Consider the following 23,823-nt stretch of genomic DNA (forward strand, 5'->3'; position numbering starts at 1 on the left):
ATTTACATTTTCTGTATTGTCTACATGGGTCCTATTTTTGATGATGACATTTCAAATTTTGAGGGAAAGAATGCAGGCATTTCACATAGTCGCAGTGTTATGTTTGTTGCTAATATTGTCAACTGCCTAATCTACCACTGCATTTGCTTTATAATCTTGGTTGCGCAATTTAGTCACTGGTGTAAAACTAATTTATGTTACACTTTTCTTACTGTTGTTTACAATGAACTCATCAGCGATACCAATATAATGGAAAAACAAGTTGACTATACATTGAAGCAATTGTCATATTTCTGATTTATAACACCAAAAGATTTACAAAGTTTGCGAGTAAATAGATATGATCAAAATAATATACATCTCACAGAAAGTCCTGAGCCATTTTGTGAGAAAATGCATGTTGGAACTGTGGTTCCCTTCACAACAAAACCACTACTAATCATGCGAACTTCATGAAAGACAACCACAACTTTTTTGGGACAAATGATCCATACCAGAACCTTATATTTTGGAGCCCAGACACAAGGAGGATGGGCAACAGGCCCCAGAAGCCGAATGCTCAACGGCTCCAGCTTCAGTGAACCAATAAGTATTGCTAAGTGCTAACCAAGAAGACATACAAACTAACCATAATAAATCAAGCACTTTCTGTACAATGTCTACTCTCGCTAAGATGCCGTCCAACGAGTAGGTCACAAAATCCTGTTTAGATGCAGAATTCATTACAATTCTCGCAAAGAGGATTGTAATTAAAAAAGTAAAGTAAAGTAAAAGTACAGCAAGCAAGCAAGCGTCTTTTTTGCCAATTTCGGGGTCGAAGTTACATGCCAAAATTGATCAGCCTCTCAGTCATTCCTCTACTTTCCAAGTGAGAAGCATGATTTAAAATCTAGAATTAACTTTTAGCAATTTGAATTAGAGAGGCCGGCTCAGTCAGTGTGTCAACATTAGCACCATAAGCTAGATCACTCACTGCGATCAAAGTGCTGCCAAAATTGGTAACAACATTGCTGATACTTGGTTAATAATCAGGTCACAAGATGTAAATACAATATTGTTGGTGGTTTTTGGATGGTTATTTAGAGGGCTTTCTGGGCGGAATGGAGGAAACTCTGTAGACTCTATTGTTACTGTAGCTCACTTTTGCGAACGTTTATTTACGAATCAGAATGCATAAAAAAATAAAAACATATGTGTTCTTGTCTTACAAAAGGATTGTAAATGATAAACAGCACATATTGTTCCCATGTTTGCATATTTCCAGTATGACTGGTCTGCTGTGTAAGGGCGGAGAGCAGAGGAATTTCTATTGTTACGTTATCAGATCCCGAATCTACGGAAATTGCCAAAGTCTTTTGGAGCGGAATATTCAAAACAGCTGTTTGAAATTATGGCGTTTTGTAGATGTTTAGACAATATTTTCACATGCTTTGCGGATTGGAAATATAATTGGATGTGGTTTAACGGATAAAATTAAACAATTCAGCATATAAATTCTATTTATTTTCCATTATACTGGTACTTTAATCCTAACTGAGCAGTTTACTTTTTACTGCTATTACAACACTGGTTTTGTTGCTGCAAAGTTGTACAAGATACATGTTAATAATAAGTGTGGTCAAGGAGAGCTAAGTTTTTACTTTCGTCCTCATGCACTCCAAATGATTATTAAAGTAAAAAAGTGGTGTTATACTGTTTTAAAATTTAATAAAGCCAATCTGTACATTCTCATGAAGAAATGAATCAAAAACCACATGTGTATTATTGTAATTGTAGCTACCAAAATCTGAAATGTTTGTACAGTTCTTAAATGTCATCTCTTTGTATTGTGTGTATTGATTCATCAGATTACTTTGGCAAATATGCATGCATAAATTGCTGAACATAAAACAAAATGTACAAATGTTTCACCTTTACCACCCAGGGAAGATCAACAGCAGCCCCACCTGCTAACAGTGGACTGTTTGTTTCATGCTGTGAACAAAATACAACTGGTTTAGTAATCTTCGTGTGAATTCAAGATGGATGCATAGCAGCCAAGACTTACAAATCTAGGTGAAGGAACAGCCACATTAAGGCTCTTGAGTGCCACCTCCAGGCCATTCTGAGCACACGCCACCAAACGCACCGCAATGAAAAATTGCTGTGGGGCAAACAAATGTTTAAAACAAGTCTGTAAAAAAAATTAATAAATATGGGATTTTATACCTGTTTATTTAGAAAACCTTTGCCTTCTGCGTCAGCCAGATCCCAGATCTATGTAGAACACTTATAATCCATTAACAATACACAGCAGGAATAACAGAATTGCATCACAATTTAAGTGTTGGATTCAGCAGGTTTTGCTTACCTTGCCCAGAACCAGATCAGCCAGGCCCGACCTCTTCAGGAATAGAGCTGCATCAGCTGCGACCACCTTCCCGCTGCCCCTGGGATCAACCTGTGGACACAAAAGTTGCAGATATAAACCACTTCGGACAGATAAATCATCATTACAGTATGTGTATGTGCTTCTCTCTTTAGCCTTTTGAACGTGCAGCAGTGTTTGAACTTAATAAAAGACAAACAAATAACTACAAATAAAAAACTGGGGATACCCCCTTTGAGAGATGGGAGCATGGGAAATTTAAGTCAATACTGGCAATAAAACTAAAGCTTTTCACTTAAAAGTATGTAAACTTGTGAAAAGGATCAGTTAACATCCTTTTATGAGGGTCACAGCCGGCCCACTGCGACTATGTTGAGCAGAGCACTGCATTATTAATTCATACACCAACTTCCTGTACGGGAAGCCATAAGAAAAGCTGCAACATGACCATGGAGCAAACTGAGCTACCGCTTCAATATGCTCTCACCGGACCCTCCCATTAGCTACAAAGGAAAATCCAGAGAGCTGTGCGAGTATAAAAAGTGATTCACACTACTTGTACGTATATACTGACTAACTGTTTTAAATGCATTATGGCCTACGTAAAAGCAGATACAAATCCAGCAGACTTCATGAGAATGTGCATTTGTACCTAATTAAGTATATGCCTTGTGTAGAGCTCAGACCAAGTTTTTCAGACATGGGACTCGGCAACGGACAATGGTGTCACCACCAAATAAAGATCATACTCGCATGAAGAAAACAAACAAAAAACACTATGAAATACAAAAATACATAAAAAATGAATATACATAGCAACACACACACATTTAACGATGTGTGAGCATTACTCTAATTCTTCATGTATTAAATATTTATTTGTTAGTGCCTAAATATAAATGCTGACAGTACTTGATGTTTCAATTCCTGGAGATTGGTTCCTCATGGAAACGGTCGTCAGCGTGTAATGGTGAAAGAGAGTGTATAGACAATATTTGGGTACCAGGTGGGTACCCTGCTTCATCAACGTTTTATTGATTGAAAACCATAACGTCTCCAGAAGGCTCAATGGTCTACCCAGCGTCCCAGGTACACCCACGCCATACCATACACTTAAAGGCCTACTGAAACCCACTACTGCCGACCACGCAGTCTGATAGTTTATATATCAATGATGAAATCTTAACATTGCAACACATGCCAATACGGCCGGGTTAGTTTACTAAAGTGCAATTTTAAATTTCCCGCGAAATAACTGCTGAAAACGTCTTGGTATGATGACGCTGCGGATGTGACGTCAGGAGTTAGACAGGACATTTTAGTCCAGCACCGCGGCCAGCTTAAAGTCGTCAGTTTTCATTGCAAAATTCCACAGTATTCTGGACATCTGTGTTGGCGAATCTGTTGCAATTTGTTCATTGCATTATGGAGAAAGAAGCTGAGCAAGCAAAGAAGAAAATTGTCGGTGCGAAGCGGAGTATTTTGCGAGGGAAGTCAGCAACACAACACAGCCGGTGTTTCATTGTTTACATTCCCGAAAGATGCAGTCAAGATCGAAGAACTCGGACAACAGAGACTCTTACCAGGAGGACTTTGACTTCGATACACAGACGCCTGTAGAGAACTGGGACAACACCGACTCTTACCAGGATTAATTTGATTTGGATACACAGACGCAGACGTAGTACCGTGAGTACACAGCTGCGCTTGCAAACATTTGATCGCTTGCTCGTACGTGCGTGTCACGTACGTAACTTTGGTTAAATATATAAGCTTTACTTCCGGTCTGGGCAAGATGGAGTAGACACGTGTTGAGTCTCCCTCCCACAACTTTTTACATTGCCACTCTTTTAAAACTCCATAAACAAAGCCAGCGAGCTGGTGAATATATTACTCCGGAGTTGCAACCGGCAAGAAATGCCAACTCACTCGACGAAGCGGAACGCCAGAGATACCGGGGCCGGACCTAGCTCTTCCGACGGAGGTGCCGGTGAAGTCAGTATGTCGGCTATAGCTAAGCTTCTGGAAGAACACCGCCAGGCCCTCTCCACGGACTTCAGGACAGCAATTTCTACACTCGAGACAAAGATTGATAAGGTACACACCAAGGTCTCTGAACACTCTCAGAAAATTACCTCACTCGAAGAAAATGCTACTTTGCAAGACGAACGCCTGCTAGCACTGGAAGCAACATGTGCTAAGCTAACGGACATCGAGACTAAGCTACGTGCTAAAGTTAGCGACCTCGAATCCCGGAGTCGGCGAAACAACATCCGAGTGGTCGGCATACCAGAGTCCGTGGAGGGGCCACGTCCAACTACCTTTTTTGCGGAACTACTGAAGGAGATTTTTGACGAGGATTTCTTTGAATCACCGCCGGAGTGCGACTGGGCTCATCGAACACTCGCTAGCAAGCCGAAGCCAGACCAGAGACCGAGGCCCGTTCTGATACGGCTACACAAGTACCAGGTGAAGGAGAGAATTATCCGCGAGGCCAGGGCCAGGAGAGGCAAGCTACAATACCGAGGGTACCCCGTCGCCATCTTCGAGGACTACGCACCTGAAGTGGTGGAACAACGCCAAAAATACCGCGATGTGATGCCGAAGCTCTACCAAATGGGCCTACGACCAGCATTACTGTTCCCGGCCAGGCTTGTCATAGTAACGAAGGATGGTGGTAAGAAGAGACTCGGATCGGTTACAGAGGCTGAGGACTTCTTGACATCAATCCGCACGCAAGATACCTGATGGGCTTGGATGGCTATTTACCACTAAAATACGTCTGGACATGACAACAATTTGCACCAGGACTGTGCAGCTCCTGGAATAAAGACTGTAAGTTCCAACTTTTTCAGAGGCCTGACTTATGATAACTTTACATTCACTGTGGACATTGTGGGCCTTTGTTTGTTTTGCTGTTCTAAACCTTGACCACCATTTTAGACGTGTGTTCATAATAGGAAGCAATGTTTGAGTGTTGCAATTTACACACTGGCTAACGGTGGTCACATAATTTCCAACATAGATGGTCATAACTATTTTTGGTCTGTTTGTTTGTTCCGCTCCGTACCGGGCGTTCTTTCTTCTTTTTCCTGAGGGGCCAAGCTATTTGTAACACATTTTGATTATGCATCCTAATTTGTTTTAATCCGAACTAGTTTTTCGTATGCACATTATGAGGCACTCCTTGGTCCAAAAAACATCACTACAGCTACTGGTGCAGTGCACTGTACATTTCGGTATGTGCCTTGTTTGTTTATTTCGGTTTAATATTTCCTATATTACTATACACTCAGGTTGGGATGCGTCTCATGATAGTAGGCTCACTTTAAATTCTTATTTCGCTTTATGGAGTTCATTACTGCTACTGTAAGGGAGGAGACTCCGGAAGTTAACATTAGTCAAGTTAGGCTAAGTAAGAGCGAGAGAGCTCAGATAAGGTTCTTATTTAGGGTGGGTAGTAAGGGTAATTGCATTCTAATCTATTGGGGTTTGTTGAAATGTGTCTTTCTGTCATTACTAGTTTGGTGTTTTGTACTATTTTGTTATTATTTTTTTTATTTTTTTTGCTGCTATGTCTTCCCTCTCTCCCTCCCGTCCCTCCCCGTGGGGTCTAAGGCGTGTCACACAGATTTACTGTTGGGGTCTAATAGATGGCGGATGCTGGTAGGATGACGAGTGGCGGAGTGCGTATCATCTCTTGGAACACCAAGGGCATGAACAACGCTGTCAAAATTGGTAAAGTCTTAACTCGGCTGCAGCATCTTAAAGGGGACATTATGTTTTTGCAAGAAACACACCTGAAGACATCAGAAATTCTCCGTATTAAGAGGTCTTGGATGAGCCACTTATTCCATTCCAAATTTTCTGCTAGGGCTAGAGGTTCAGCCATAATTATCCATAAGCGTGTTATGTTTGAGCCAGCAGACGTTATAGAAGATAATGAAGGTCGCTATGTTGTGGTTTCGGGCACGTTACAGAACACACCAGTAATTTTAGTCTCTGTGTATGCACCTAACTGGGATGATGACACTTTTTTCACAAGACTTTTTGCTAGGATCCCCAACGTCGATAGCCACCGCATAATCGTAGGCGGGGATTTTAACTTAGTCCAGGATGCGATTCTTGATCGATCCTCCCATACTCGAAATACACTATCCAAAGCAGCAGAGGCTGTGTCATCTTATGCAAACCAAGTAGGACTTTCAGATCCCTGGAGATTCAGGAACCCGCATGGGAAGGCATTTTCATTCTTCTCACACGTTCACCATTCGTTTTCCCGTATTGATTTCTTTTTAATAGATAACAATCTCTTGCATTGTATTAGCGCATGTGACTACCACCCGATAGCCGTCTCTGACCACGCGCCAATTTCAGTCGACATTAAATTTCCGCAAGGTGTGACCGGCCGCACAATGTGGAGGTTCAGCTCTCACTTGCTCTCGGACATTAAGTTCAAAGATTTTGTTGAAACAGAAATTCGTACCTATATTGAGTTTAATGACACCCCTGACATTGAAAATAGCATCTTGTGGGAAGCACTTAAGGCTACTGTCCGGGGACAGGTGATCGCTTATATTTCCAGGATGAGGAGGACTGAGAGGGCTAGGCTGACGGAAATTGCTAAAGAACTCCTCGACCTCGACAATGTATACGCTGTTTGTCCATCTCCATCCCTGTATAAAAAACGTATTCTGCTACATTCGGAACATGACCTGCTTATGACGCACATAGTAGAAAGACAACTGCGACAATCCAAACAATGCTTCTATGAACATGGAGACAAGGCCGGCCGACTTTTAGCTCAACGGGCCAGGGCTGCTTGCGCATCGCGGTCGATTCCCAAAATTAAACTACCCGATGGTAGTTATACTTCTGATCCAGTTGATATTAATAAGTGTTTTTCTGAATTTTACACTAAATTATACACTTCTGAATGTTCTCCTATCTCCGCGATTTGCCCCAACCCCCTCGATTCATTAACATATCCTTGCATTGATGTAAACATTGCCAGGGAGCTGGGTAGACCCATTTCCTCGTCAGAGATACAGGAGGCAATTCGATCTATGCAAAATGGAAAGTCGCCCGGTCCTGATGGCTTCACAGTTGAATTTTACAAGGCTTACTCATTACTGTTATCCCCCATTTTAGCAAGAATGTTCAATGATTCCTTCAACGCCGGCCGCTTACCAGGGACTCTGTCAGAGGCTTCCATTTCATTACTTCTTAAGAAAGACAGGGATGCTACCTCTTGTGGTAACTACAGACCGATCTCGCTCTTGAATGTGGACTGTAAGATTCTGGCGAAAGTTCTCTCTACGCGTCTTCAAACCGTGATGCCCTCAATAATTTCGGCCGATCAGACAGGCTTCATGCTGGGGAGACATCCATTCTTCAATACCAGAAGATTGTTGAACATAGTTCTCACTCCGCCATCTGATACTCCGGAGGTTGTGGTGGCGCTGGATGCGGAGAAGGCGTTCGATAGGGTGGAGTGGGGCTATTTATTTTTTATTATGGAGAAATTTGGTTTTGATCCTAAATTTATTTCTTGGGTTAGAGTCCTGTACGAGACTCCGCTTGCCTCCGTACATACTAACGGCATCCGTTCAGCTTACTTCCCTCTCCAGCGTGGGACCCGGCAGGGATGTCCGCTTTCACCCTTGCTGTTTAATATAGCCATTGAACCGCTTGCTATTTGGCTTAAGAATTCGGAGGAATTTAAGGGTATCACTCGTTTTGGTCGGGTTCATAAGCTCTCCCTATATGCAGATGATCTTCTGTTGTTCGTTTCGGACCCATCGTCCTCACTTCCCCATATACTATCGATTCTAGATCAGTTCGGTCGCTTGTCAGGGTACAAACTGAATATTCAGAAAAGCGAACTATTTTTTGTGAATAATTTGGCAAGGTCACTCCCGCGCTCACAATTCCCCTTTAGGATCTCGGAGGACGGTTTTAAATATCTGGGCGTGTTTGTCTCGAATTCTCCCACAGAGCTGTTTCGTAAAAACTTTCAAGCACTGTTAGACAAATGTAAATCGGACTTGTCCAGGTGGGCTGCCCTCCCCCTCTCCCTGGTTGGCCGCACTAACCTCATAAAAATGATTTTACTTCCGAAATTTTTATATCTCTTTCAACACATCCCTATATGTCTCAACAAATCATTTTTTGTTGGCCTTGATCAACAACTTCTTGCTTTCATTTGGCAAAACAGGCCAGCCCGCCTTAGGAAAGCCATTCTACAGCTCCCTAAGACGGAGGGTGGTCTAGCACTTCCAAACTTTAGAAATTATTTTTGGGCCTGCAATATCAATAAACTTCTGTACTGGGTCCGCTGCGACTCCCCAGCCGCCTGTCCACCTTGGGCTCACATAGAGGTAGCATCGTCTAATGGTTCCCTGCACGCGGTGATTTGCTCACAGCTACCCTTATGTTCATTGGGGACCTCCCTAAACCCAGTTGTTAAAAATACTATTAAAATTTGGACTCAATTTAGGAAACATCATGGCCTGCACAAAGCTTCCAGCGGTGCTCCGATTTTGAACAATCCCGCCTTTATCCCTGCCTGCTCTGATTCTGCGTTTCGCACCTGGTCAACTAACGGCCTTAAAATCCTCAACGACCTGTACCACGATGGAGTGTTCTCTTCGTTCGCTTCTCTGTCAACAAGATACAATATACCTAATACACATTTCTTCCGATACCTTCAAATAAGGCATTTTATTAAAAAACAATTTCCCCATTTTCCCAACCGCCCCCCAGAAGCAGAAATTGATCGGTTTCTCTCCTTTGACTCTGACAAACGACGTTTGATATCTGTAATATATAATGAAATCTGCTTTCTGAATCCACTCAACACTTCACCTGCCAGAGAATCCTGGGAGCATGACCTTGGGGCACCTATACCTGATGGGCGGTGGAGAGAAGCTCTGAGGCTGGTGCATTCATCATCTATATGCGCTAGGCATGGCCTAATACAATGTAAGATACTACATAAAGCACATTTTACTAATGCTAGACTGGCTAAAATATACCCCAACCATAGCGACGCTTGTAACCGCTGTAGACAATCCCCAGCTGACCATTTGCATATGTTCTGGACGTGCCCAAAACTCTCAAGTTTTTGGTCGGCTATTTTTGACACTGTCGGGCAGGCCCTTGATAGAACAATAACACCCAGCCCGCTGACTGCCCTTTTTGGCGTTCCACAGGTGGACGGTTTACCTGCAACCGCTCGTCATGTCATTGCGTTAACGACTCTGCTGGCTAGGCGTACAATTCTTTTTAAATGGAAGCTTGCGTCTCCGCCGAGCCATAACAATTGGATACAAGATGTCTTGCGGTGTCTGCAATTAGAGAAGCTTCGGTTCTCGCAGAAAGGATCTGTGGCATCTTTCCATAAAACTTGGGGCCCCCTCCTGGACCTTATTAGGGACAAGCTTGACATCACCCCAAGCGATTCGGGTAACCCAACTTAGACAGAACTGACCGCTGAAGACCCCCCCCCCCCCCCTCATTCCTTGTGTTTATTTACTTTTACGTTATATTTTATTGTATATCTTAGGTATTATTTATTTATTTATTTCACCTTATTTACTCTTTATTTACTTCAATACAGTTTGTTAGATTGAAGCTAAGTTTGCATATATTCATGTGTGTCTATATTTGTTGTGGGCACTAGGCGACAATTACCTTGGGAATTAAGTGGGTGGGTATGGTAAGGGATGGGGTTTATTATGTTACTTATTGAAAAATGTGCAGATACTCCAACTTGCTGTTGCCATGATTCATCATGCTGTATTGTCTGCAAAATTCAATAAAAATATTTGGGAAAAAAAAATATATAAGCTTTATGAACCTTGGGTTAGGTGAACGGTCTTTTGGGCTGAGTGAGTGTGTGTGTTGTGCATGTGTTTGAATTGTATTGGCGGGTTATATGGACGGGAGCTAGTAGCTAGGCACTATAGGAGCTAGCATAACAAACACCTAGGTGTTTTTATGCGGGATTAATTTGTGGCATATTAAATATAAGCCTGGTTGTGTTGTGGTTAATAGAGTATATATATATGTCTTGTGTTTATTTACTGTTGTAGTCATTCCCAGCTGAATATCAGGTCCCACCCGCGCGCTTCCAAACATTTGATCGCTTGCCCGTACGTGCGTGTCATGTACGTAACTTTGGGTCAATATATAAGCTTTATGAACCCTGGGTTAGGTGAACGGTCCTTTGGGTTGGTTGTGTTGTGGCTAATAGAGTATATATATGTCTTGTGTTTATTTACTGTTGTAGTCATTCCCAGCTGAATATCAGGTCCCACCCGCCTCTCACAGCATCTTCCCTATCTGAATCACTTCCACTCCCCACTAGTCCTTCACTTGCACTTTCCTCATCCACAAATCTTTCATCCTCGCTCAAATTAATGGGGAAATCGTCGCTTTCTCTGTCCGAATCGCTCACACTTCTGGCCGCCATCACTGTAAACAATAGGGAAATTTGCGGAAATGTACAACTGACTACGTCACGCTACTTCCAGTAGGGGCAAGGCTTTTTTTGTCAGATACCAAAAGTTGCGATCTTTATCGTCGTTGTTCTCTACTAAATGCTTTCAGCAAAAATATGGCAATATCGCGAAATGATCAAGTATGACACATAGAACAGATCTGCTATCCCCGTTTAAATAAAAAAAAATCATTTCAGTAGGCCTTTAATGTCTCCAAATGTCCCTGTGTAAAGTGAACACCTGGCCGCATACTATCAAATCAAATCAACTTTATTTATAAAGCACATTTAAAATTTACCACAAGGGTAGCCAAAGTGCTGTACAATGGGCAGGTTAAAAGATAATACGAGTACCGATCTGTCTTTATCTTGCTGCCTAGCTGTTGTTACATTTAATCCACAGCCAATTGCTGCTTTTTTCCGTAGCACTCTGACTCTACACAGTCTTGATAGCCTTTTGTGGCCCCTCACTCCCATTTTCCTCAACAGACTGGTAGATGCGGACACAAATGCCCTACATCCCACTTCTACTGGGCAAATGGTGGTCTTCCAGCCGTTCCGGGATGGTTCAGCCGCCACGTCAGAATATTTGTTATTCTTTCTCTCATTAACCTCTTCAACCCCATCTTTCAATGGCACTGTCAGCTCCACGATGTAAAACAGCTTTGCTGTTGAAGACCACAGGACCATGTCTGACCAGTGTTGCTGCCACTAACTATGTCTGGAAACAAGCTTTGTGTCAAAATCCATTTCCAATTTCCAATCTCGAGCTAACTGTAGAATGTGTGCATCCTTTGGTGGTGTCTGGTCTTCTCAATGTTGGCCTGCACGTACAAAACTTGTTAATGTTCGTGGGAGGTTATTGTGGTGGTAAGCCTCTGTGCCACTGTTGATGCCAACTCTCTGAGTACTTTGTTATGCCGCCACATATAGCACCCTTGGGTGAGACTTGTCGTGCACCTGATAAAATTTGCTTAAAGGGTTGCTGGTGCATGACATACAGAACTATCAGAATCTTCTCTGTACCAAAGCTTCAGATGTTAAGGAGAAGGTAGCAGGTCATCAAGGCTCAGATGATAAAACTCAGCCTCGCTGCCTCCATTTGCCTGCTGTCACGCCAGCTGAACTTTTTCTTCTCGTGGCTTTTCCCAGTTCCCAGTTCCATGCTTAGCTATTTAAACGGCCTTTGCATGTCGGCCCACCTCCTCCTGACTCCTGATTTTGCCTACCACAAGTCATATTTTTTACACTAATGTTTTGTGCCACAAATGAGCTTTTGGGATGAGCCCAAGACCCACTCTTCCTTGCTGGACTAGGCAAACTACATCGCTGAAGTGAAGAGAAGATTTTTCCCTTTGAACAGCATCTGATGTAGTTCATCCCCTTCCTGCTATCAGTTGGGGGCCCACTGTTCGAATGACTGTGTCCTCTGATTCCAACAGGGTAATGACTAGCCTTGTTTTGGTGCATTTGAATTCTTCCACAAGACATACTATTAGTAATTCCAGTTTGCCACTCCCATACAATCCAATTGAGTTCAGGCATCCCAGGACTCCAAGCCACTGCTTAAGCTGCGTGCTTATCACCTTTTCTAGTGGTTCCACCTTGGTGATGAGGATCTCATACACAGTAAAGCCCACAAGAGTCTTGGGAGTATGCAAACTGAAAACACCACAACTTGAGTCTTCCTGGGAACAAGGTCTTATTGATATTGGTCGGGCAGCACAATTTTAAGAAAAAACATTACTGCGATTTTTCTCTCCAAAATTGCAAATGCGATTCGATTTGTGATGTTTGTATTTAATACATATAAATGCATAAAACTGCAAAGATAATGTGTGAAGTAAGACATGTTACTTTCAGACTGTCAGCATATTGTTGTCACAATATGCCACACGTTAGAACAATATGCAAGAATTAACTTTAACAAATATGTGGCTTTATGCAGACAGACACAGAGCTTTTGTCTACATCATGCTCTTAAACTTAAGATATAACAGATAACAATTACAGTGTTTATAATGTTATGTGATCATAATATATAATAATGCAAGTAACCATTTAAAATGATATACAGTTTTATTTCTCATTACTGTAGAATTGTTTAATTTTGTAATGTATTTGGAAGTTAAATAACTTTGTTATTCTACATAAACAAAAATAAAATGGACTCTCATTTCTGTAAGCAAATATTTAACCTATATATTGAACATCTTAAGTGCTATTTTTTTTCCCAGTTGGAAAAATGAGGTCGACGTTGTCGTTTGTTTATTGCCATCCCGTGTTGATGTGCGTCTTTTCCGTCTTGCTCATTCGGCTGTGTTAATAGGCTCACATTGTCCATCCAGGTTGAAGCTGAAATGTTCCCATAACAGGACATTCGGCTTTCGAATCATATTTATTTACTCTCATTTTCTCTTAACTTCTCAGTAGTGAATCACGAGTCGCAAGGCTCTCTGTCCGCGCTTCCTATATCTAAGCCAGCGATCTTGCACACCGCCTACCGAGGAAAAGATTGTGAATGGCTATAAAAAGGGCTCACTCTCTTCAGGTAATTCTGATGTTAAACAAACATGCTGAGGTGTTGAGCGCAATGCAGAGAGTAAGACCTCTTTCTCCCTGTTTGACTGAGAAAACAAACACACATGGACATAACAGTTTATCGTTGCCAGCAAAGTATTGCAACTTAATTTTCATTTATTGTTCAATTAATTGACTTATATTGACTATCGGTCTAGACATAGTCACCATTAAAACTTTTTCCTACAAGCGTTCTAGCTGGCTCCACTGCAGCGCACGCAAACTTGCCGTTTCCAAAACACTTTTGATTGGCCAGGAGGCAAAGGACGCGAGGCTCAACAATTCATATTGGCGAACATGTCTGTCAGACAGATGCCGGTGACGGCGGTGGACAAGAACAAAACCCTTTGTCTCTTGCAGTTATTTATCGCACTAATCAAAACCTTGATGATGATCCGATATAAATTTTGCAGCCCGTCATGTCAGTGAAGGTATTATTTTTTTAGTTGTTTAAACTGCTCTGTCTCATGAGCTTTACATTATACAATCATCCCAAGCTCTTCACTGGCATTTCAACCTTCTGCCTCAGCCGCTCCGTCCGTCAGTGAAATGGCTCCAGAATGTACAGTGGGAGCATTTTATTTGCATTTACGACTAAAAATAGGCTGTGTGAATATTGAAAAAAAAAGTAGCACACGTCCAAATACAAATTTCAATCATTTAATTAGCGTTGTGTTGCTAATATAAATCCATCCAAATATGATTAAACTAGAGTAACATTTTCGCCCATTTGTATAGCACGTTTGAAATATTTGACAAGTGATTGATGCAGAAGTGTCACTGATCACTCTGTGCGCGCTGAAACAAGCTGTGTGTGTCCCTCCCTCCTGCGCCATGCACAGAGGGGAGCGGGGCTGGAACCCCTAGTTTACTAACTCAGTCTACCAACACAGAAGAAACAAGGTCTTAGTTGAAGAAACTGGTCAGTAAAATATGCTTTTTTTCACTACCTTAAAACTTGACAAGAGCTGCACTAGTAACTACAAGGGGTTGGAGGGAATATTGAACAACAAATCCGTGAAGTGACAAACTTGCCATCCAAACAATACCCCGTTTGTTAACAACAACATGCAGTCATGGAGGCACATTCAATCTATTTATTAGGCAGAAGTAACACAAACCAGTGAAAGACTCAAAAGATCTGCTATCAGAGCCGACAGACTGCTGCTGCTAGCCTGCTAAGCTAACAAAAACAGTTCAAGCTAAAATGCCTGTGAGACTCAGACTGAGCGTGGACTCGCTGACGTAACACGTCACTAGGCGACAGTCTTTTAAAGGCACTCACACAGATGCACACACTGCTCTCACATATATCATATATATAAGTATATGAAACTCGTCTCAACTGCATTATGCCAGATATTTGATTTTTTTTTAAGTAACACATTCATTACTTTTCCCAGTAATTATTACATTTATTAAAGCGTATTAATGTTAGTAATTCACTAACATTTTTAGTAAAGTAACAAGTAACTTTAATTAATTACTTTTTAAAAGTAATTTTCAGAACACAGCATCATGAAACAGTTGGCAGGTTTGGGTTCTTGGCTAAAATCTTAGTGTGTTTGTCTTATAATACGGTTTACTTATAAAAAAGACCATTGTTAAAGATTAATTATTTTCATGTTGCTGCTGACGTTTAAACTAAACCAGGGAACTTTATTTCACCTTTTGTTAGCTGAAGAATTGAGCATAGCTAAATGTTTTTTTAAAGAAGGTTGGAGATTATATTTGACTTTTCTTATATTATTTTCAAGGCTTTTTCTTTTTTCTTGTTTCAAAACACTTCTTAAACTGGGATCCTACTATGCAAAACCTACTTTTCTTACTTGTTGGTACCGGTTTGTGTATTTGGGATCCCGAAAATTTTAAATCAAGGCATGGTGGAGATATTTAGTTACGTCAACGGATATTTCCATTTATAGGTTAGTTTATTCTGTGCTCTTGCTACTAATTTTTTTCATTTAGTAGCCCCAGTGTGAAAAGTGAAAAAGCTAAGCGTACAGCCCTGTGGGTTTATGTTATTGTCTTATGGCGTCTGCATGTGTTGTGACCTTTTCAGCCACTGTATCGGCCATTTCATATCTTGATGACTGATGGCGCGCAGACAGACTTGAATAACATTTAACTTTCTTACTAAAAGTGCTAAACTTGATTTAAAGTCTGCCGTTCTTAAACCCAATGTTTTTTTCTAGTATCAATAAAATCGATTGATTGCCTTTTAAAACGTTGTTAGATTGAGATACATATTCCAAAAGGCCAACTTGCCGAACACAGATCGATGGAGTTGAATTTTAGGAATATAAATCGATAGATCGATGTAGTGAATGAATCGTTACACTCTTACTAAAGATAAAAAAATATGAATTGCAGCACAATATTTCGTTAGATAAAATAATTTTATGCATTTAGAAAATGCAGGGTTTCCCCAGATTGTCAATATATCTGTGGTGGTGAGGGCATGGCTAGGGGCATGGTCAATATGACAATCTTATAATTTGCATAATATTCGATGATGCATATATATTTTCTTAAAGGCTAAAAAAATGTTGTACACACATTTAAAAACAGATCGGTGTTATTATTAATTAGTATTAACATATATTTTTTCTCATATCGTTTGCGGGTTTTCCCAGACATGAATTTATCTAACGCATTGCCACGGCAAAACAAAACCACACCTTAAATATAAGGTTTGTATGTTTTGTTTTGTTTTTTACATGAAAACACCTTTTTTTACATGAAAACAAATTTGAGTAATGTATTGTATGAAAGGATAAACTGTACATAGTCTATTATTTACATACTATTAGCCATAATAAGTTTGAAAAACATCTCAAATATAATAAAATTGTTCCTCTATGCTTTATTTTGAAAATTGTCTGTCAGCTGAACTTCAGCTGGTAACGCACTTGAAAAGAAATAAAACGAAGGAGGGAAAAATGAAAAGGAAGGCATTAATACCTGGGATTTAATACCTGGGATTTATATAGCGCTTTTCTAAGTACCCAAAGTCGCTTTACATGTTTTTCTGAACCCATCAATCATTCACACCTGGTGGTGGTAAGCTACTTTCGTAGCCACAGCTGCCCTGGGGTAGACTGACGGAAGCTTGGCTGCAATTTGCGCCTACGGCCCCTCCGACATTCATCATTCATTTCACCGGTGTGAGCGGCACCGGGGGCAAAGGGTGAAGTGTCCTGCCCAAGGACACAACGGCAGCGATTTTTTAGCTGGTAAGAGGCGGGGAGCGAAACTGCAACCCTCAGGTTTCTGGCACGGTTGCTCTACCCACTACACCACGCCGCCCTTACAAGTTAATTAGGTATTTCTCTCCTAATTTTAGCATTACTACCGACAATAACATTTAACTTTATAACGTGGGCATCTTCCAACCTCCGTTTGGACATCTGTGTTCTCCAATGCGTGTGGGGTTTTCTCCAAGTACTCCGGCTTCCTCCCAAATTCCAAAACATGTCAGCATTCCCAACATGTGTAACAACCTGTGTTACCTAACATTGTTAGATTCAAGGAGACTCTAAATTGTGATTATAAATGTGAGTGTGAATGGTTGTTTTTCTATGTATGTGCTCTGAGATTGGACATGCTAATTTTGTTGAGCTGGTCCATTGTACGTAAGCATTAAGCTAGTGGCATTAGAACCAATCTTCAACCTGTATAATTGCTTTTTTTCCCCAATCGGGGGAAACCCTGCGTTTTGCTCTATTTTTCAATTGTTGCTGCTTATTTTACATTGTTGATAATTTTACAGGTTTCTCGAGACTTCTCCAATGCTTTTAGTGACTATTTCTTAATTGAAAACAAAGAACAACTAATCTAGCATATTTTTCTGGTGTTATTAGAGACTACTCTTGTTTGTAGACTCTTTACTTCTGTTGCTCGATGTCAACGACGAACAGCGAGAGCTGCAGCAAGAATCACTGAAGTCACACTTGCTTAGCGCTGCTGCTCCAACATTCTCTCCTTGAACGAGCACCACTGTCGACTTAATATTTGTGCATCGCAAATTTTGTAGATCACTGTCTGCAGATATATTTTGGATGTATTAATGTACGTCCACATCGCAGACATTCGGCCTCCGCTCCAGAAAATCCTGTCCGTATTGCTTACATCATCACAAAATCCAGTTTCGGCAGCGTTGTTTTTGGTGATCAAGGTCTTTCTTAGGCGGCCACACTTTGGGTGCATTAATAGGCAGTAGTGCACAAATATTAAGCTAGATACAGTATATGCATTCATAGATTGTATTACTTTAATTTGTTCATGTAAAAAATGTTAAGGTGTGGCGACTTTAATTTTGCCTTGAGAGGGCGCCTCGATCAATTACCCGGTATATAGAGGGGAAACCCTGAATGATTACATTTCTCTTTTTTTAATACATTTAGACTTTGGGAGTTTATAAACGGTTAGCGTGCAAATGTTTGGATCTAGAGCAGACATGCGGCATATACACAACAACTATGTAACCTCTATATCATTTTTCTGACCACTCAAATATTTTTAAAAGATAAACTGTACATAAACTAATTTATTGTGGCAAAAATATATTGAAATCATATTGTATGCGCGCCAGTTGCCCACTACAGCTTTCAAAATTGCTCAAGACGACAACTTTTGTCCTGCAACAGAATGTCTGCTTTGCATTACTTGACAAAATAAATACATCCTCTTCTTCTTTGGAGTGGCCGTCTCCGTCTTATTATAAACAAAACTGCTGCTCACAAGTGTGTGCAGCAGTTTTATAAATCAGATTTTTTTTGTGCATAGTAACATTCTAAGTTTGTGCTTACTCATGACTTTATGCTGGAATCCACATATTTTATAAATGAGGCCCCTGGTCTTCAGAAACCAGGACTTTAACTGTCATAATAATGTTTTTGCATACCTGCCGATAGTATTTGTCGTAAATGGGATTTCCACTGGAGAGCTGTAGAGAAAAAAAGGACACAATATTAAAAATAACAATTAAATACCATATTTTTCGGACTATAAGGCGTACCTAAAATCCTCTCATTTTCTCAAAAATCGACAGTGCGCTTCATAACCCGGTGCGCCTATTGTACAGAATTATTCTGGTTGTGCTTACCGACCTCAAAGCAATGTTATTTGGTACATGGTGTAATGAGAAGTGTGACAAGTAGATGGTAGTCACACATGAGAGATATGTGTAGACTGCAATATGACGCCAGTAAACAACATCAAAACTTTAAATGTTCCATTGAAAATGAAGAACATTACACACGGCACTCAAAAATCTGTCGAAATGTTGTAGTACAACTTTGAAGTCGCACCGCTTGATGGATTGTCAGCGCATTACGGCTACCGTGGTCAGAGATACAAGTATTATTAGTAATGTGTGTATAAGGACCGCAAAATGGCACCCGTTAGCAGACATATTATCTGGTGTTTTGTTTCACAATATTATGCAAAACCAACTTTTCTTACCTTCTGGTACCTGCTGATGTGTATTTGAGAGCTGCATAAGTCCTGAAAATGTGCGCACGTCCACCACTGTGTCCATGCCGATGCCGTAGTCGATAAGATTCTTCTTTTTCACAATTTTCTTGTTATGGGGCATTTACCCTCTGCTGTTGCCATTTCTAATATAAAAGTAGCGTAAAGTTCTGACTTATATCTCGCTATGGAAGCACTAAAAACTACCAGTGTAGTGGGTTTACATAGCGGTAATTCACCCACGAACTTTAGTTATTAGAGAGTTCCGGTCGGACGGTATTTCACGGGATACATTTCCGGCGTTGTTACACTAGTGAGCCACGGATGAGAAGATGCTGCTTCGTTGTCGATTTAAGTAAAGTCTGAATGTCATTAAAACAGTCCTAGCCCACATTTAATGTTTTGTTTGTACACAGCTGAGCTAGCCAGACAGCGTATGTACTGTAGTTGTAATAACACGCATGGCGTGTTGCGTGTATCATGATCGATATTAAAGTGACTCACTCGAACAGTTGTTTGTCTGGTCCAGCTGGCTGGGGACGTTTTCAGTTGATTTTGGGCAAGCAATCTATTTATGTCGAAATAGCTTGGCTCCAATATCCATATTTATAGCGTCAAAATCGCTTTCATTCCCCTCTCCCAGCTTCCGTCTGCTCCAACGTCTCACTCTTCCTTTGTGCTCGCTTCTATAAGCAAGCAGTATAATTAGCTTCAAAAGTATAAGGTTGTAAATCCTCATTTGTCCAAAAATAGTCCTCTTCGTTGTTTGTTACCAAGTCTGCCATGATTAGAAAACACACTTGTGTTGGATTCCGGAAGTAGGAACACACATGTTGCCAGAAGTCAGACGTGCGCTGCTATGGAAATACAAATCAGTGCGCAAAATAAATCTGAACCGGAAATGATTAAAGTTATCAAAATATGGTAAATATTGAGTATATTACATATGGTTATGGATGTGTCTGTTACTACATTGTATATACTGTAGGCTTGCAGTGTGTATACAAAACGGAGGGTTTTGAAGTTGTTTCAGAGGGCTTTGAAGGCTACAACGTTGACTCCCATTACCCGCATCTTTCAAGCCTTTTTTATCATCTGTAAAATCGTTTAAAAAATATCGGCCATGCATTCAATACAGTGTAATGCATCATACATTTCCAGTTGTTTCATTACAGCACAGAAAAGCAGTAGGAAGAAGCGGAGCTTATTTATTCCTACCCCTTGTCTTGTCATATAACAGTTTTAGCCCATTTCCTTGTTCTCTGTTTGTAACAGAACAGTGAATAAATATACCATAAGTAAACAAATATTAAATACATAATCATTATCTCATTTTTTTCTTTTTAAAAAGGTTCAAGATCCATCCATCCATTTTTTACCGCTTGTCCTTTTCGGGGTTGTGGGGGGTGCTGCAGCCTATCTCAGCTGCATTCAGGCAGAAGGCGGGGTGCACCCTGGACAAGTTGCCACCTCATCACAGGGCCAACACAGATAGACAGACAACATTCACACTCACATTCACACACTAGGGCCAATTTTTAGTGTTGCCAATCAACCTATCCCCAGGTGCATGTCTTTGTAGGTGGGAGGAAGCCGGAGTACCCGGAGGGAACCCACGCAGTCACGGGGAGAACATGCAAACTCCACACAGAAAGATCCCGAGCCTGGGATTGAACTCAGGACCACTCAGGACCTTCGTATTGCGAGGCACATGCACTAACCCCTGTACCACCGTGCTGCCTGTGGCTTTGTATTGTCTTGCTGAAATAAGCAGGGGCGTCCATGAAAAAGATGTTGCTCCAAAACCTATATGTACCTTTAAGCATTTGTTTAGTCCAAAAACACTGCAGGAGCACATTTTTTGCTATCTATTGCGTTGGAGATTTCCTCCGTTATTTCGAGAATTCCATTGATGTTGAAATGGTGGCTCAGTATCCGTATTGGTTGTCTGTAAATGTTTCATTTTTATTTATGAATTTGTCTAACCTGTTAAAACAATTTATCCATAATTTTTGAAAACTGTGGAAGTAAAGAAACGAGTTTGTAGTTTGTAAAGTGGTGTTTGTCTCCTGTCGTATAAATTGATACGACATTTGCTATTTTAATTGAATCTGGGAATTTGTCAGTGTGAAATGATAGGTTGCTGACATGTTACAGGTTCTGAAATCTCTTAAATAACCCTTTATATCGTGTCCATATCAATTCAGTTACAATCAGTTGAGGTCTTGGATTTACATTTTTTCACAATATTGATTATTTCCTCTTTTGTCACACCTTTGAGGAACATCAAATGTATCAAATGTGATGAATATTTAATGGACCACAATGGAAACAAGCCTTTTGGCTTTTTGTGCCATCTATTTGCCTTTTTAAAGCATTACATGGATTCAATTCTTTAAGATGTCAATAAACTTCTCAATCAATCAATCAATCGAGTGGGGATTTCTGTCTATAGTGTCATACAAGTCCTCAACTGACTAGTGATCTAGAATGTTTTACTCCAGATTTGGTCCAATGTTCACAAAGTACTTATTGAAGCTTTCAACTACTTCGTTCATATTGCCATTTTTTACATTTCCGTTTGAGAAATATTTAGGATAATCGTTCTTAGCACCACGGACCGGTACCGGGCCACAGCCCGGTGGTTGGGGACCACTGCTCTAGAGGACGACATCGGCAAGGTGTCGCTGGACTTTTTGACCCAGCTACGTTAGAGTCCTTATCTGAGCTAGCATGCTATGCAACCCAGACGCTCGGACAACAGACAACAACAAGCCGAAATAAAAGCGCGGAAGACGGGGAGGAGATGACTATGGACTCCGTCCCGTGCATGGTTAGCAAAGGAAGGCTAACTCTTCCGGTTATACTACTGGCAAATAAATGTTCAGTCTCTGGAAAATATGATGTAGGAATATTAACTTCAGCAGCAAGAAACAAGCAGGGTACACAATATGATTTCTAACTCCTGCTCTGAAAATGTTGGGAATATTACTTTGAAGTTAAGGCCATTTTATCTGCCCAGAGAACAGCAATGTAATATTGTGAGTGTCGCGTATATGATCCAAGAGGGTGCACTGAAAGAAATACATGACATGACCATAATTCGGCATGAAAATACATATCCGGACGCTGCTGTAATTATCTTGGGTGACATTCCCTTACAAGAAATAACAGAACTATAGGAAACTTCACTTACAGTGTCCAGTTTTTATTTCACAGTCACACTGGTTTAATTTTTTCCTAAAAAAATGCTGAATCGAGTTCAGCTCACTGAATCGTTTCAGATTGAATCTTCTAAAACAAATTATGTCGTCCCCGAATCATATCAGTAACCACAAATTTTTAATTGAATTGAAGTCAAAATTAATCGTTATACCCCTGATTATTACATAAAATAGTTATATACCCTACAGCACAAAGTTAGGTAATTTTACCAGATTTAAGAGATGAATTATAACTCTTTAAACTGAATTACAAGTTAAGGTTAGATGTTTGTGTGACAATTATTTGTGCAAGACTGTAACATTTAGAAGCATTTAAGTCATATCTTAAAAGTCATTTGTATACCCTAGTCTTTAAATAGACCCCTTTTTAGACCAGTTGAGCTGCTGTTGGTTTGAGTTTTTTCTTGCCCTGATGTGGGGTCTGAGCCGAGGATGTCGTTGTGGCTTGTGCAGTCCTTTGAGACATTTGTGATTAAGGGCTATATAAGTTAATTTTCAATGATTGATTGATTATTCATAAATACAGTTTAAACAGATGTTTTTACGTTTTAGGTAATTTATTTTTTCATTTGTATGACAGATCCATCATCCATTTTTTACCGCTTGTCCCTTTCGGGGTCGCGGGGGGTGCTGGAGCCTATCATAGCTGCATTCGAGCGACAGGCGGGTTAAATCCTGGACAAGTCGCCACCTCATCGCAGGGCCAGAGACAGACAACATTCGCACTTACATTCACACACTAGGGCCAATTTACTGTTGCCAATCAACTTATCCCCAGGTGCATGTCTTTGGAGGTGGGAAGAAGCCGGGGTACCCGGAGGGAACCCACGCAGTCACTGGGAGAACATGCAAACTCCACACAGAAAGACCCCGAGCCCAGACCTTCGTATTGTGAGGCATATGCACTAACCTCTGTACCACCGTGCTGCCCCTGTATGACAGATAAACAGTCAAAATATAAAGAATTGCCTGTACAAATAATCAAAATATTGTAGGCCTTACTACTCTGCGAAAAACAGATTTTAAAAGCCATTTTTCGTGTAGTTTTCTGTTCACCCCAGACTGTTCAGTTTCTCACAGCAGAAAATAAAATCAATTAATTTTGCCTTTAAACATGAAGGACATAAGCTTAGCAGGTCAGAAAAATATGTTGTTCTTTAATTGTTTAAAGAAGATGCGCCGCATTGCACATCTCACACTTTAAAAACTCCTGGTGTTTCATGTAAAAGTTTCTATCTATCCAAAAAGTGTACAGTAATTCAAGCTGCGAGTAATAACTAAAATGGACCCTTACGCCACTAAACTTCCCCACTTCCTCTTTAAGTATGTCTGACCGTCCACAGTGGGGGCGTAGAGGAAGACATTCAGAACTTCCTTTTTCATATAGCCCATGTGTTAATGTTCTCTAAAAATGAGCAGGTGGAGTGGGGAACAACATAACAGCTTGCAAATGCATTACAAAAAAATGCCAAATGACTGTATGTCAGGCAAAAATTCTGCTGGATTTCAGTTGTGTTGAAGTCTAGAGATAACTGACTGCCCACACTTATCTCTCAATGACCAAGGCTGCTTTCTTGCTTTACATAATAGTATACCAGGAACTAATTGTCCGCTGCAACACAGAGTGTATTCAACCTGATGTTAACTTACACAACACACTGCTCACATGTGGC

General features: G+C 40.7%; 1 protein-coding gene across 3 annotated transcripts in view; it reads right to left on the reverse strand.

Moving 5' to 3' along the window:
* eps15 (epidermal growth factor receptor pathway substrate 15) overlaps positions 1–23,823 on the reverse strand; it is a 73,418-nt gene that overhangs the window by 41,618 nt on the left and 7,977 nt on the right. For all 3 annotated transcript variants that reach the window (XM_062039303.1, XM_062039301.1, XM_062039302.1), the window contains exons 2-6: positions 18,358–18,399; positions 2,351–2,440; positions 2,209–2,256; positions 2,048–2,143; positions 1,912–1,974 (exon numbers count right to left, since the gene is read on the reverse strand). In XM_062039303.1, the coding sequence (XP_061895287.1) occupies positions 1,912–1,974; positions 2,048–2,143; positions 2,209–2,256; positions 2,351–2,440; positions 18,358–18,399 (339 nt within the window). The remainder of the gene's footprint in view (positions 1–1,911; positions 1,975–2,047; positions 2,144–2,208; positions 2,257–2,350; positions 2,441–18,357; positions 18,400–23,823) is intronic.

This window comes from Entelurus aequoreus, linkage group LG27, assembly GCF_033978785.1.
Source record: "Entelurus aequoreus isolate RoL-2023_Sb linkage group LG27, RoL_Eaeq_v1.1, whole genome shotgun sequence".
In the NCBI taxonomy this organism is placed as follows: domain Eukaryota; kingdom Metazoa; phylum Chordata; class Actinopteri; order Syngnathiformes; family Syngnathidae; genus Entelurus; species Entelurus aequoreus.